At 65.3% G+C, this 13,694-nt stretch overlaps 1 protein-coding gene across 1 annotated transcript; it reads left to right on the top strand.

Moving 5' to 3' along the window:
• Positions 1–1,270: 1,270 nt before the first annotated feature.
• Positions 1,271–11,339, top strand: KPTN (kaptin, actin binding protein). Its single transcript, XM_075917988.1, has 12 exons — positions 1,271–1,529; positions 2,826–2,908; positions 3,888–3,972; positions 5,180–5,234; positions 6,212–6,287; positions 6,933–7,006; positions 7,382–7,491; positions 8,010–8,108; positions 8,437–8,503; positions 8,788–8,923; positions 9,134–9,322; positions 10,709–11,339. The coding sequence occupies exons 1-12, from the start codon at positions 1,310–1,312 to the stop codon at positions 10,838–10,840; spliced, it is 1,326 nt and encodes a 441-aa protein (XP_075774103.1). The 5' UTR covers positions 1,271–1,309; the 3' UTR covers positions 10,841–11,339.
• Positions 11,340–13,694: the final 2,355 nt, after the last annotated feature.

Here is a 13,694-nt window from a genome sequence, read left to right on the forward strand (position 1 = left end):
GCTGGCAATGTGTCAGCTGAGTTCAGTAAATTCAAGCACAAATATTTTGTCTTGGCATTGGAACAAAGAAGACAGGCTCGGGGGTAAGGCTGGAAATTAGCAGTACCGCTTCGTTCCCTGTCAAAGCTTGATTCATCACTTGAGATAAAGATAAAAATTGTGGCTGCCTCCACAGATGGTCACTACTTAGAATAAAATTAGCATCTTTCACAGTTACAAATAGTGACTCTCTGTAGAATTGTTTAAGAGGATAATATTTTTCACCTTGGGTGCAGAATCATCGCCGAATCGCCCCTTTAGCAGTCCAGCTGCCTGTCCAGTCATCCATGGGCACATCTGCTCGATGGGAATTAACAGCTCTGAGCTTTTACCTTTTTTCTAATCTGGTGTTTTTGTTGGTCTGATGCTCACCTTGTGTGTGTATTTCCTGTCCTTGGATCACATTCTGCCTTAAAGCGTTCCAACTGTTCATTAACAGGCCTAGCTCTTTGGACTCTAGAGGCAGGGTTGCTCAAGCAGGGTTGGTTCAGGAATACACTGAAGCAGCTGTGGAGACTGGTTGGCATGACAAACAAGCACAGGCTGATTGTTAGGTAGAGTAAGCTGGCCCAGGACCAGGGTGCCTGGCTGAGAACGGCCCCTCCTGCAGCCATGTTTTTAAAGGTCCAAGGAGCCTTCTGTGTTGCAGGGGGCTTTTCCTCCTCCTCCTGCAGTTGTTCCAGTGATGAGACAGCAGCTGTTTCTGTTCTGTGACCCCATCTTCAAACAGGCGTAGCAGCGACAAACCCAGCTCTGCTCTAAAGTGTAAAGGCCTGGAAAAAGCTGCTGCTAATTCTTACAACGTTTTCCCTGGCAGCCGGGGGGGGGTTGGGTACCGCAGCTGCTGAACACCCAACCGCCGGGGGGGGCCAGCCCAGGCCCTGCCTCAGCGCGGAGTCCCGCTGCGCCCAGCGCCATGTCCCCTGGCACGGAAGGGCCTGTTCTTGCCCCCCCCAGTCTGTGTGGGGGGGGGCTGCTCTAAAGCGAGTCCCGGCGGGGGGGCCCCGCGGCTGCAGCCTGGACGTGCCCCCCCCCCGCCGTGCGGGCGCTCCCGTCAGACCCCCCCCCCGCGTGTGAGGGGCAGCCCGGACTCCTCCCGCCTCTGCCCCGTGTGGGGGGGGGCAGGCTGGCACCCCCCCCCATAGAGCAGACGCGGCCGCTTCCGCCCGGGGCGCCATTTTGGAGCCGGGCCGTGACGTCACCGCGCGCGCGCCGCTGTCGCGGGCGGCGCGCGAGGACCCCGGGGCTGCCCGCGCTGCCTGCCGGGAAGATGGCGGCGGGCGCGCGGCGCGGGTGCCCGCTGCGCGAGGACAGCTGCAGCCGCCTGGCCTCGCAGAGCAACGTCTACGGGCTGGCGGCGCTGGGCGGGGCGGGCGCGCGCGGGCTGCTGGCGGCCACGCTCAAGGGGCAGGTGACGCACTTCCGGTACCAGGCGCTGCGCCCCAAGCTGCGGCCCGTGGCCAGGGAGCTGCAGTTCACCTACATCCCGGGTGAGGGGTCAGGGGTCACGGGGTGGGCCCGCAGGCCATCTGCATCCGGGGTCAGGGGTCACGGGGGCGGGGCCAGGGAGCTGCAGTTCTCTGCAACCTGGGTGAAGGGTCACTGGGGTCAGAGGTCACGGGGGCGGGGCCAGGGAGCTGCAGTTCTCTGCAACCTGGGTGAAGGGTCACTCTGGGGTCAGAGGTCATGGGGAGGGGCCAGGGAGCTGTAGTTCTCTGCAACCTGGGTGAAGGGTCACTCTGGGGTCAGAGGTCATGGGGAGGGGCCAGGGAGCTGTAGTTCTCTGCAACCTGGGTGAAGGGTCACTCTGGGGTCAGAGGTCATGGGGAGGGGCCAGGGAGCTGTAGTTCTCTGCAACCTGGGTGAAGGGTCACTGGGGTCAGAGGTCATGGGGAGGGGCCAGGGGGCACACAGGGGACTAGGGGGAGGGCCCTAGAATGGGGCTGGGCGGAGGGGGCTGCGGGTTGGGGGGCGGGGCCTTATCCAGGGGGAAGAGCTGGCCCCGCCCCACCCCGCCCCGCCCCCTGCATGTTCACCTGAAAGCACCGCCCCTGCGGCCCCATTGGCTGGGAATCATGGCCAATGGGGGCTGCGTGGGTGGAGCTCCAGGCCAAGGCAGGGGCCTTAGGGTGGCTCAGCTCCCACCGTCTGGGGCGGGGGAGGAAGCAGCCGTGTGCTCAGCTCCTTTCCCCCCACAGGACGGGCCTGGAGCTTGACGGGCTGCGGCCCCTACGGCCCTTCTTACCCTGGCCCTGCTGCTGAAGGAACCGGTCTCAGCGGCTCCTCCTGGCGTGCGCCTCTTCTGCAGCCCTGCAGGGGGCCACCACAGCTGGGATAGAAGCAGGGGGCTGGGAATAAGGAGCCCTGGGTTTGGGAATGGGGAGGGGCCTAGAGGTTAGAACGGGGACTCCTGGATTCTCCTCCCAGCCGTCCTGCTGATTCTTTGTCTGGCCTGCTGCCTGTGGCTCAGGGAGGATAACGGGACTGCGTTTGTAAAGTGGTTTGAGACCCTCTGATGCACTGTAGCCGTTGTTTTTAAAGGCACGTGAGAGGTTATGGGAAAATACCCTGTGTTTGTATAAGGCCTGCAAACAGGAGTCCAGTATTGTGTAGTTTATTACTATTACATTCAACTTTGGCAAAAATCTAAACTGTTAATCTAAAATTGTAAACTCTGCAAGGCTGTTCTGTTAATCTGTGCGTGTGCAACGCTAGCACCGTGAGACCTGATCTCCAGTGTGAATAATAATAACCAGTTCTTACATGATTTATTTTTTTCTTGGCAGTTGATGCTGAAATTGTCTCGATTGATACTTTCAGCAAGTCGCCCCCAAAAAGGGGTCTTGTGGTGGGAATAACTTTCATTAAGGTATGTGCTTTTGCTTTCCTGCCTCCACTTCCTTCAGCAGATGGCATTTGTTGTCATTTAAAAAACGCATGTAGCTCTGTGGAAGGGGCTGTAGTAACATCTGAGAGGGAGTAACTAGCAGTGACCCAGTCAGCTGCAGGGCAGATTCTGCTCTGTGTGTCCAGTTCTGCCATGTGTCCTGAGTGAAGATCTAATCTGTTGAACTTGGAGCCCAGTTGTTTGATCTAGTTACCATATGTGACCCCAGTTACTGTCATGTCTGAATACCTCACAGTTCTATCCACTATTTGATTAGTCAGTTAGTTGATATTTAACATCCTTAGTCCATGCTGTTGTCCTTATACAGGTCGGCAGTGGAGACCCAAAGAGGTTTAATGACTTAGATGCCCAATTGCCACTAAGTTTCAATAGAATTTGGGTGCCTAAGTCCCTTAGGCTCCTATGAAGAAACTCAGCTCAAGTTCTTAGGCTTCTTCGCTGAGACAGTCGGCATGCCAATGGCTGAGACCTGCTCTGTGCCACTGGTACAAGGAAGTAATGATTCCGACGTTGTCGTGCGCAGCCGGTGGAAAGGGCTGAATGTTCCACAGGCCACGGAACCATTCCAGGGCAGTGATAACTTTGAGGCCCTGATTAGCTGCCTGTGGTCCTGTCCAGCATCGTTCCCTTGGGACCCTCTGTCTCTCCGTCCAGCTCTTGTCTGATAATTCCACCGTCGGCTCCAAGGGACGGGGACTGTTTCTGCCTCGCCCTGTGTGGGCCTGGTCCATGACTCAGGCTCCTAGACAATAAATAATAGTCCAGGTGCAGGATTGAATCTCCATTGCTGCTCCCCGGAACCGAGCGTCCCTTTACAAAAATAGGATGATAACTTTTCCTGTCTAAAGTGCTGTGCTTTGAAATGAACCCCAGAGGTTCTGTTTCCTCACATGTCTGGTGAGAATCAGGTGGATTCCTCTTCTCCTCTGTCTCTCTGTAGGACTCTGGAGACAAAGCTAGCCCATTTCTGAACATTTATTGTGACTATGAGCCTGGATCGGAGTATAACCTGGACTCCATCGCACGTAAGGAAGCGAGCTAACCTCTGACCTCCGGCCCTGGCGCTGTTGTCGATGGCAGCAGAGAGCAATAGAATTGGCCTCCGGCAGCCGTCCCAAAGCCTGCGGTTTTGTCACATCTCACAAGCTAAGCCGTTTCAGCCTGGCTCTTTACTTAGCTGGGGGACCTCTAGAGAAAGCTGGGTGCTGTGGAGAGAGGTTCCGGTGTGACTCAGCTGCTTGTGCTCTGACGAGTGGGTGCTCTCCCCTGCCATGGTCCCTCTTTCAGAGAAGCCATAACTGAGATCTGGCCCATTACGGGTTGCAGAAGGACCCCTGGCGCTTTCCCTAGAGCTCGGGCTGTGATCCCTGGAGTCCTGGCTAATGACATTGTTGTCACAAAGTTCCGGAGAGCGGCAGCTGCTGGCCGAGGGCCCAGCTCCACAGACAGCTGCATGGATTAAAGGGGACATGGGGTGATATTGTCACTCTTACTTCTGCACTGCTGCTGGCTTCTGCAGGAGCACAGCAGTAAGGATAGCAGCGCCGCAACCCCCCTACAGTAACCCCTGTGTCCTCCCCTCCCCAAATCCTCTTTGGATAGGATCCCTGCAATGGCAGGGCTGTGAAATTTCAGATTTAAAGAGCTGAAATCATGACATACACAATTTTTTAAATCCTGTGACCATGAAGTTGACCAAAATAGACTGAACTTGGTAGGGCCCTTCCTGCCACTGTGTGAAAATCCTGGTAAATCTGTGCCCTTCAGAAAAGCAGTTTTGGGGGTGGGGAGAGAGGGTGTCTGTATCTTAGGAACCCCTTTGTCTCATGATCCCCAGTATGGTCACTAGACCCTACCCTGCGCCCCCATGAGGTGCACCCCATTCGGAGGCAATCTGAGTTTGCCCGGCAGCTTTCAGAGGCCCTTTGAAACAGAAAACTGGCTGTTGCCTTCACTGGCGACCTGGCGCTCCTGGCTTGGAGACTGACGTGTGCCATGCCAGGCTCACAAAGCGAGCCGGTGCCAGTGGTGGGACACGAGTGCCGCTCTCCTGGATCCCGACTGCCTCCCTTGGAGGTGGGGTCAAAGCCTCAGTTAGAGACGCCAAGCTACAGAGCGGACCCCTAACTCGCTGAGAGCCAGCGGTGCGATTTGTGGGCTCATGGTGTTCGAATTCCCCACCGACTGTGGGTGCAAATTACCTGCTCACCTGTCTCTGCTCTTCCCCTCCAGAAAGCTGCCTGAACCTGGAGCTGCAGTTTACCCCATTCCAGCTCTACCATGCCGAGTACGTACACTGCTCGCCCACACTCGCACCTGGCCGCCCGCGAGCAAACCCGCGCCGCGTGCCACGACCACCCAGCCCCTCCCGGCATTAAACAGCAGCAGTAAAACGGACGTTGAAGACCGAGGGGTTTGCCAGTGCAGCGTTCGGAGACCAGGCGTGTCCAGCGGGCGGGGTCGGTGGGGCCGTTGGGCACTGCCACGGGGGTGATCTGGGAAAGACGTTTCAGAACCGCCTGAGGGGGCTTCCAGTCTCCATGGCCCTTGGCATTGATAGTGGTGACAGAGCGGTCACTGAGCAGGGAACAGAGCAGTTTGGGAGAACAGTCGTGTTTCCTGTAAGCTGGCTGCTTGGGCGGCCACCCAGGAGATTGAAATGCCACCCAGCTGATTAGCAGAGTGCCGGCATGTATTCCTCCTGGTTGTGCACATGCCTCGGTGCACAGCACAACATTTATTCCACACAGGGATGGCAAAAGTGAGAGGGGCGTAGTGTCTCCGCTCCCCCTGCGTCGGGTCGGCTTTCACGACGGCATCACCAGCACAGGGTGTCTGTCGGCGGGAGGCAAACGGAGATGCAGCCGCTTGCAAAGCAGCTTGCAGCAGCTTAAGCTTTTCGGTGTAGTCCTGCGCCAGGACTGTTCGCGCCCTTTCAGTTTTCTCCAGTTAGGCGCACCAGCCCCCAGTGGGCCCCGGCTCCCGTTCCACCCAGGGAAACGGCTCCGCTTTCCTTAAACCCCCTGGCAACTTCATGTCTCCGCCTGGTCTCGCCTCCGTTGGCAAAGAGCTGCCGTGTCCCTCGCCGCAGGCGGCTGCGTGGCGGGGGGGCGGGGACTGCGCGCGGGATTCTGACATGCTCAGCGCCGTTCCAGACTAATCCGGCCCTCGGGGGTCCCTCCGCAGCCACGCTGCTTCTTCCCGCCGCGGCACCTCGTGGAACGGCCCCGCCCGGCTCACTGTGCTCCCGTTCTGCTCTTGCAGGGTCCACGCCGGAAACCAGCCGGAGACCGTCTTCCTGCTGAGTGGGAACGACCCCTGCATCCACCTGTACAAAGAGGTGAGGGCGCCGGGGCCCCGTGCGAACGCAGCGCCGCGGGAGGGTCCCTTGCGCAGGGCCGACGTGCAGCCGCCTCGGGGGACTCGGCAGCAGCGTGCCCTGGTGTGCAATGGAGCCCCCACCGGGGAGGTCGCCGGCGCTTCCCCAGCCATCCCGTGGGACGGGCAGTGGGGGGTTGTGCTGCCCTGCCTGCCCCTCCGTCCCTCTGCCCCCAGCCCCGCGTTTGCTGAGCTAGCACCAAGCTCTTCGCAGGAGAATCCGCCGGGGCCCTTCATTGCTTCTCACGCCAAGAGCCCTGCAGCGCCCGGAGAGCTCCCAGTGCACGGTGGGAATGCGAGCGCTGCCGCTCTCCCGGCACTGCACACGGGCAAGTCTCGTCACACCTCTCGAGATGGGGAAACTGAGGCACAGGGCAGGAGAAATGACCTGCCCTGGTCACCCAGCAGGCCGGTGGCAGGGCCAAGAATAGATCCCGGGTCTCCTTAGACTGTTCCAACCACTAGGCCACGCTGCCTCAAAGACACGCTGGGGCCGGTTCCACCCGTAGCTCCACTGGTGTCAACGGGAATAACTGGGACTGGCCCAGTGTCTCCGAGCTGGGCCTGGTCCAGCTCCCACGCTAACACGCCCGCCTCCCCCGGGCAGAACGAAGGCTTGCACCAGTTCGAGGAGCAGCCGGTGCAGAACCTCTTCCCGGAGCTGCAGGACCTGCCCAGCAAGTAGGAGAAACGGTTTGTTAGCGACATGTCCCCTGGGGAGAAGGGCAGTGCGGGGGAGGGGCGGTGCTGGGGTGAATCAGCAGTGTGGGGGGGCAGTACAGGGGCGGAGCAGCAGTGGGGGGAGGGGCTCATTATCCCAAACGGGGTCAGGCCCCCATCAATGCCCTGCGGGAGTCCAGACAGCTGTTTGCTCCAGTGCCTGGCCTCTCCCCAGCATCCCACGCCGGGCCTGCCTGGGGCCTCCTTCCCCCCTCAGCCCCTGGGAAGGGCGGTCGGGCACCCCGGGGACTCTGCTCCCGTCCCTGCGCCTCCTGCCTCCTTTCCCTGCTCCCCTCCCCCCACCAGGCACCCAGCCCGCGTCTCCTGTCCCCGCAGTGTGCTCTGGCTGGACATCTGCAACATGCCCAGCTCCGGCCGGCGCCTCACGGCCTTCGGGTGCCAGAGCGGTGACCTGCGCGTGGCCCAGGTGGATCAGGCCAGCAGAGGTGAGCCGGGGCTGCCCCTCCAAGGCCACGCAGGGCAGGGACCGGGCCGGGACTCGGACCTGGGATCGGCTGGGCCGAGCCGGTGCCCCCGCCCCATGGGGCTAGGCTGAGCCCCCCGCGCTGCACCTGCCTGGGCCGCTGAGAGCCCCTCCCCTCCGAGGCGGACGCTGGGGCTGCAGGGGACTCGGCCGAAGCGAGGCTCCGCGCGGCTGGGGGACAGCAGGCTGGGGGTGGGGGAGTGGAGGCACTGGGTTGACCCTGCCCTGCTCTCAGCCGACCAGGTCTCTGCTGGGTGGCGTTTCCACGGCCCAGGCGTGGGTCTGCCCCGGCTCCGGCCTGCCGCACGTCGTGGCCCCACGGGGCCTTGGAGAGTTGGGAGCCGGGGCCCGTTCGGCTCTCGATTGCAGATCCGGGAATGGGTCCGAGCTAGGCCTGTCCCCACACTCCCGCCCAGCCGCCATGTGGGCCGGGCCTTTGCTCCGCCCGCCTGGCCCTGAGCCCCGTCTGCTCCCTCGCAGAGGTGCTGCAGACCTGGAGCATCCAGCAGGACGGCCCCATCTCCAGGGTCCTGGTCTTCCGGCTCCCGTCCTGCCTGGAGGGGCCCCCTGCTCCGAGCGGTAAGGGAGAGGCGCTGGGGGCGGGAGGGATGGCGCAGGCTGGCGTGGGACTCGCTGGGGGCGGGATGCGCGGTGCCCTCGTGGCGCGGGGCACAAACCGACTGGGGCATGTCCCCCCCCACACAGCCCCTCCCTCGCACCCGTCACACGTCTGGAGGCTGCCTGAGGGGGAGCTAACGGGCGCGGCTCCATGCCCTGCGCCTTGGGCCCCGAGGGTCCCGTGTGGAGTGGGCTGCAGGGCGGCAGCCGGGGCGTGGGGGGAGCCAGCCCCGAGCTCTGCCATGGCTGGGGGGTCTCCACGTCACGGCTGCTGTGTCTGCTCCCCCAGGGCCTGCCGGCGAGCAGGGCTACAGCGTCCTTGTCACCAGCACCCTGGAGCTGTCGGTGGTGTACAGGTCAGTGCCAGGGCTGGGGGCTCTCGCAGTGGGACCCTCTCCGGGCGGGGGGCCAAGGGCTCAGGCGCTGACCAGCTCGCCACAGCCTGGCCCGGCAGGGCCCCTCCAGGGGAGCGCACGGCCCCTGCACCCCTCAGCTTCCGCTGGCGAAGGGGCTGTGGCCGGGAGCGGAACGTTCCTCCGACCGCGGTGACACCCAGCCAGCCTCCTCCCCGGGGAGCCTCCCTCGGCCTCGCCTGGGCAGAGCCCGGCCTGTGTCCGGTAACTTCCCCCTCCGGCCCCAGGGACATCCTGAGCCAGGGACTGGCCGACCAGCTCATCCTGCCGTGCAGCGACCAGTATGACAGCGTGCTCTGCGCCCTGGTGACCGACGTGGACTTCGACGGCGCGCCTGAGATCCTCCTGGGCACCTACGGGCAGGTAGGCAGGGGCCCCCGCGAGCCGGACCCCCCGCTGCCGTGTGCCCAGAGACCCGGGCCCCTGGCTCAGGGATGGCTCGGGGGCCAGAGGGGGAAGTTACCGAACACAGTTACCCCCCCCCCCCCCCCGCTGGCTATGCCGCCCTCTGCAGCCTGGCCCGGCCCCTCTGTCTGCCTGCTCCCAGCATCCCCCCCCCCCTCCCCGCTGCAGGAGCTGCTGTGCTACAAGTACGAGGAGGCGGGAGCCCCGGGTGCTGGCGAAGCCTCGGCGGGGGGGTTCCAGCTGCTCTGGAGGCGGAGTTTCCCCAGCCCCCTGCTGTCCATGGAGTACGTGGACCTGACCGGCGACGGGCTCTGCGAGCTGGCCGTGGTGTGTCTGAAGGGGCTGCATGTTCTGCAGGTGAGCGGCCCCGCGGCTCTCCATGGGCTCCGGCGCCAGCCCCCGCGGCTCTCCATGGGCTCCGGCGCCAGCCCCCGCAGCTCTCCATGGGCTCCGGCGCCAGCCCCCGCGGCTCTCCATGGGCTCCGGCGCCAGCCCCCGCGGCTCTCCATGGGCTCCGGCGCCAGCCCCCGCGGCTCTCCATGGGCTCCGGCGCCAGCCCCCGCGGCTCTCCATGGGCTCCGGCGCCAGCCCCCGCGGCTCTCCATGGGCTCCGGCGCCAGCCCCCGCGGCTCTCCATGGGCTCCGGCGCCAGCCCCCGCGGCTCTCCATGGGCTCCGGCGCCAGCCCCCGCGGCTCTCCATGGGCTCCGGCGCCAGCCCCCGCAGCCTGCCTGGCTGCAAACCCTGCTTCGCTTCCTGGCCTAGCTGGGCGAGGGATTGCTGTCCTCATGAGACAGCTGCTGCGTCCCACCCCAGTGGTGGCTGCGTGGCCAGGGCAGGGAGCCCTCCCTGTGTGCACAGCTGCTGCGTCCCCCCCCCCAGAGGTGGCTGCGTGGCCGGGGGAGGGAGCCGTCCCTGTGTGCACAGCTGCTGCGTCCCCCCCCCAGAGGTGGCTGCGTGGCCGGGGCCGGGAGCCGTCCCTGTGTGCACAGCTGCTGCGTCCCACCCCAGAGGTGGCTGCGTGGCCGGGGGAGGGAGCCGTCCCTGTGTGCACAGCTGCTGCGTCCCCCCCCAGAGGTGGCTGCGTGGCCGGGGCAGGGAGCCCTCCCTGTGTGCACAGCTGCTGCGTCCCACCCCAGTGGTGGCTGCGTGGCCGGGGCAGGGAGCCCTCCCTGTGTGCACAGCTGCTGCGTCCCCCCCCCCAGAGGTGGCTGCGTGGCCGGGGGAGGGAGCCGTCCCTGTGTGCACAGCTGCTGCGTCCCCCCCCAGAGGTGGCTGCGTGGCCGGGGCAGGGAGCCCTCCCTGTGTGCACAGCTGCTGCGTCCCCCCCCCAGAGGTGGCTCGTGGCCGGGGCAGGGAGCCCTCCCTGTGTGCACAGCTGCTGCGTCCCCCCCCAGAGGTGGCTGCGTGGCCGGGGGGGGAGCCCTCCCTGTGTGCACAGCTGCTGCGTCCCCCCCCAGAGGTGGCTGCGTGGCCGGGGGAGGGAGTCGTCCCTGTGTGCACAGCTGCTGCGTCCCACCCCAGAGGTGGCTGCGTGGCCGGGGGGGGAGCCCTCCCTGTGTGCACAGCTGCTGCGTCCCCCCCAGAGGTGGCTGCGTGGCCGGGGGGGGAGCCCTCCCTGTGTGCACAGCTGCTGCGTCCCCCCCAGAGGTGGCTTGTGGCCGGGGGAGGTGAATTGATCTTTGTGTTTGTGGCTTTAGTCCTTTGCGATCTTTGGGGTGAAATCTCCTCTCCTCCCCCACAGCACAGCCTGACGCAGACGGCCCAGTGCCTGCTGGAGAGGCTTCGGCAGGAGGTGGCCCGGCGGGCGAGCCGCAGCCCTGTCCCCCAGCGGCTGCCGGACGCTAGCACGGCCGGGGAGGTGGCAGAGGAGTAGCTGGGCAGGCCCTGCCCTCGCCACAGGCATTTCTGGCCAGTCTCGTTCTGGGCTCCTTCCCTCCGCAGGGCCTGGGAAGGGCTGGCTCTCCGGTGCCCGTGGCGCATTGATCAGTTCAGGGGGAGATCAGGGCAGGACGGAGGATCCGGCCCCAATGGACCTTCTCCCACGCTCAGCCGGAAGAGAGGAGCAGCCGGCCAGGAAGCCGTGCTGGTTCCATGCGACGTGTGCTGGTGCCGGAGGGCCGAGCGCTGCGCCAGCCCCTCCACCCGCTCGGCGCCAGGGGGCAGGTTTGACACCAAGGGCCCAGCTGCCTCGGACGGACGTTTACCTTAGTGCCCCTCTGCCCAGCGAGCGTGGGGGGCGGGGGGTTCCCATTTGCCTTGGGGGCACATGGCCCCTCGCGGTGCCTCGGCCTGGCTTGGGGGGCCTGTCTGCTCCCGCGCGTGTCTGCTGCCCGCGGAGGCGCCGTGTCGTACAAATAAAGGGTGAAACGTGAGTTCTGGCCTGGGCTGCCCTCTGCTCTGATCCCCGGCGCGTGGTCTCCACAGCTGGTGTGATCGGCAGGCTGCCCCGGCAGAGGAACCGGCGTTACCCCGGCCAGCGCCAGCCAGCCGCCGGGGCCCGTGGGAGCTTTGTGCAGCGTGCGCCGATGCCCCGGGGCTCCCTCGCACGCAGAACCTGGCCCCCAAGCTGGCACAAGGGCTCAGTCTGAACGCGCGGCTGGATTTCCCCGAGCGCCCTGCACCGCTCCGTGTCCAGCTCCTGCTGTGGAGCGAGGGCTGCAGCCGGGCCGGGGGGCCTTTCAGTGCCCCCGTCGTTCCTGGGGGGGCGGGCGCTGTTTGAACGCTGCCTGGCTGAGGGCGGACTCGCCTCTTTTCGGGGCCTGGCAGTGGCCTAGGAGCCAGGGTTCGGAAACCACCACTAATGAATCGCTAAACCCCTGCAAGGGTGTTTATCCACCTCCGCTTGCCCACAGCGGCGCCGCCCTTGGCTTGAGATGGATGCCCTGTGTGAGCCCGATCAGCCATTTAGCCCCTCTGGGCCTCAGTTTTCCCATCTGTGAAACAGGATCAATTCCCCCTCCTTGCTTCTCCCCTGGAGCTAGACTGCGAGTGCCAGGCCCCGCTCTCGCTCTGGGCACAGGCCTGGCCTGAGCTAGCGAATGCGGATGAGGTTGCTCTTGGTCGGCGACTCTTCTAGCACAGAATCATCCCCCCCTCCTCCCCCCAGCCGGAAGAGTTTGGTGGTGCATCTGGCGGGGGAAGGGCAGCTGCCCTTAGCGAGCGGGGCGGGAGCTTGGTTCTCTCCCCAAGGCAGCCCGGCGCCGGTGCAGAAAGCTGCGCTAAAAATAAATCAAGCAGGGCGGTTCGCAGGGAACTTCTCTCCCCCGGTTCCTACAGTCACATGGACTCAGGCCCTTGGCCCAGGCGGCCTGGCCGGTGTCTCGATCGCCCCGGAGCACAATCAATGCCCGGTTTGCTCAGAGCCAGTGGCTCCAGCCCCCCCCCCCCGTCCCACACAGGCAGGGCCCGGAACCGATCCACTCTGGGCGCCTGGAATATTCCCCCAGGGGGGGCAGGGAGTGGCAGGGAAGCCAAAGGGAATGGGGGGGGGGGGCTGGAGCATTTTCCCCAGGAATTGCCTCTGGAGAGAGCAGCAGCGCCCCAGTCCCGGCAGGACACAAGCAACGGGGCGTGGGCCCCTCGGCCCGGCCCTGAACCACATGGGGCGCGAAGCAGTGTGGCCTAGTGAGTAGAGCACTGGCCTGGCGAGCTGGGTCTAGGGCAAGTCCCTCTTCCCCCCCCCCCCCATGGGTCAGGCCCCCAGCCCTCCCTGTGCCTGTTTGCGCTCAGCCAGGGGCTGCCTTGTTCCCCGGCCGGCCCGACGCCAGCTGGGCCGCAGGGCAAAGGGGTGAGCCTGGCCCCTTCTGCTCCCAGCCCCGGCTGCCTGGCACTGGGCGCCCTGCCCCTGGGGTCAGCCCCGGGAGGGGGAGCCGGGCTTCCCTCCTGCTTGCGGCCCGGCCAGGGACCGGGCCAGACTTCTGCCGGGGGTGGTGGTGTGGCTGGGAGTGCCAGGCCCGGAGCTGCCCTGTGTGGCTGCAGGGGCTGTCAAGGCTGGGGAGGGGGGCTGGGAGCTGTCTAGGCTGGGATGGGGGGGGAGCTGCCCTGGTGGGGGGGGGTTGGGAGCTGCCCGTCTGGGAGGGGAGCTGTCTGGGCTGGGGAGGGGGGGAGTTGCCTTGGTGGGGGGGGAGCTGGGAGCTGCCCATGGGGGGGAGCTGTCCAGGTGGGGGGCCTTGGGAGCTGTCTGGGCTGGGGAGGGGGGGAGTTGACCATGGGGGGGGCTGGGAGCTGCCTTGGTGGGGGGGAGCTGGGAGCTCCCCCGCTGTCCAGGTGGGGGGGGTAGCTGCCTGTGGGGGGGGCTGGGAGCTGTCCGGGCGGGGGGGTAGCTGCCTGTGGGGGGGGCTGGGAGCTGTCCGGGCGGGGGGTAGCTGCCTGTGGGGGGGGGGCTGGGAGCTGTCCGGGCGGGGGGTAGCTGCCCGTGGGGGGGGGCTGGGAGCTGTCCGGGGGGGGGAGCTGCTCGTGGGGAGGGCTGGGAGCTGTCCGGGGGGAGGGGGGAGCTGCCCGTGGGGAGGGCTGGGAGCTGTCCAGAGGGAGGGGGGGGAAGCTGCCCGTGGGGGGGGGCTGGGAGCTGTCCAGGTGGGGGGGGTAGCTGCCTGTGGGGGGGGCTGGGAGCTGTCCGGGCGGGGGGGTAGCTGCCCGTGGGGGGGGGCTGGGAGCTGTCCAGGTGAGGGGGGAGCTGCCCGTGGGGGGGGGCTGGGAGCTGTCCAGGTGAGGGGGGAGCTGCCCGTGGG

This window comes from Pelodiscus sinensis, unplaced genomic scaffold, assembly GCF_049634645.1.
Source record: "Pelodiscus sinensis isolate JC-2024 unplaced genomic scaffold, ASM4963464v1 ctg82, whole genome shotgun sequence".
NCBI lineage: Eukaryota > Metazoa > Chordata > Testudines > Trionychidae > Pelodiscus > Pelodiscus sinensis.

Excerpts from the sequence above, each read along its gene's own strand:
- KPTN (XM_075917988.1), top strand. The coding sequence starts at position 1,310 with ATGGCGGCGGGCGCGCGGCGCGGGTGCCCGCTGCGCGAGGACAGCTGC. Across the intron at positions 2,909-3,887 it reads TGGGAATAACTTTCATTAAG|GACTCTGGAGACAAAGCTAG; the intron begins GTATGTGCTTTT and ends GTCTCTCTGTAG. Across the intron at positions 8,109-8,436 it reads GGGGCCCCCTGCTCCGAGCG|GGCCTGCCGGCGAGCAGGGC; the intron begins GTAAGGGAGAGG and ends CTGCTCCCCCAG.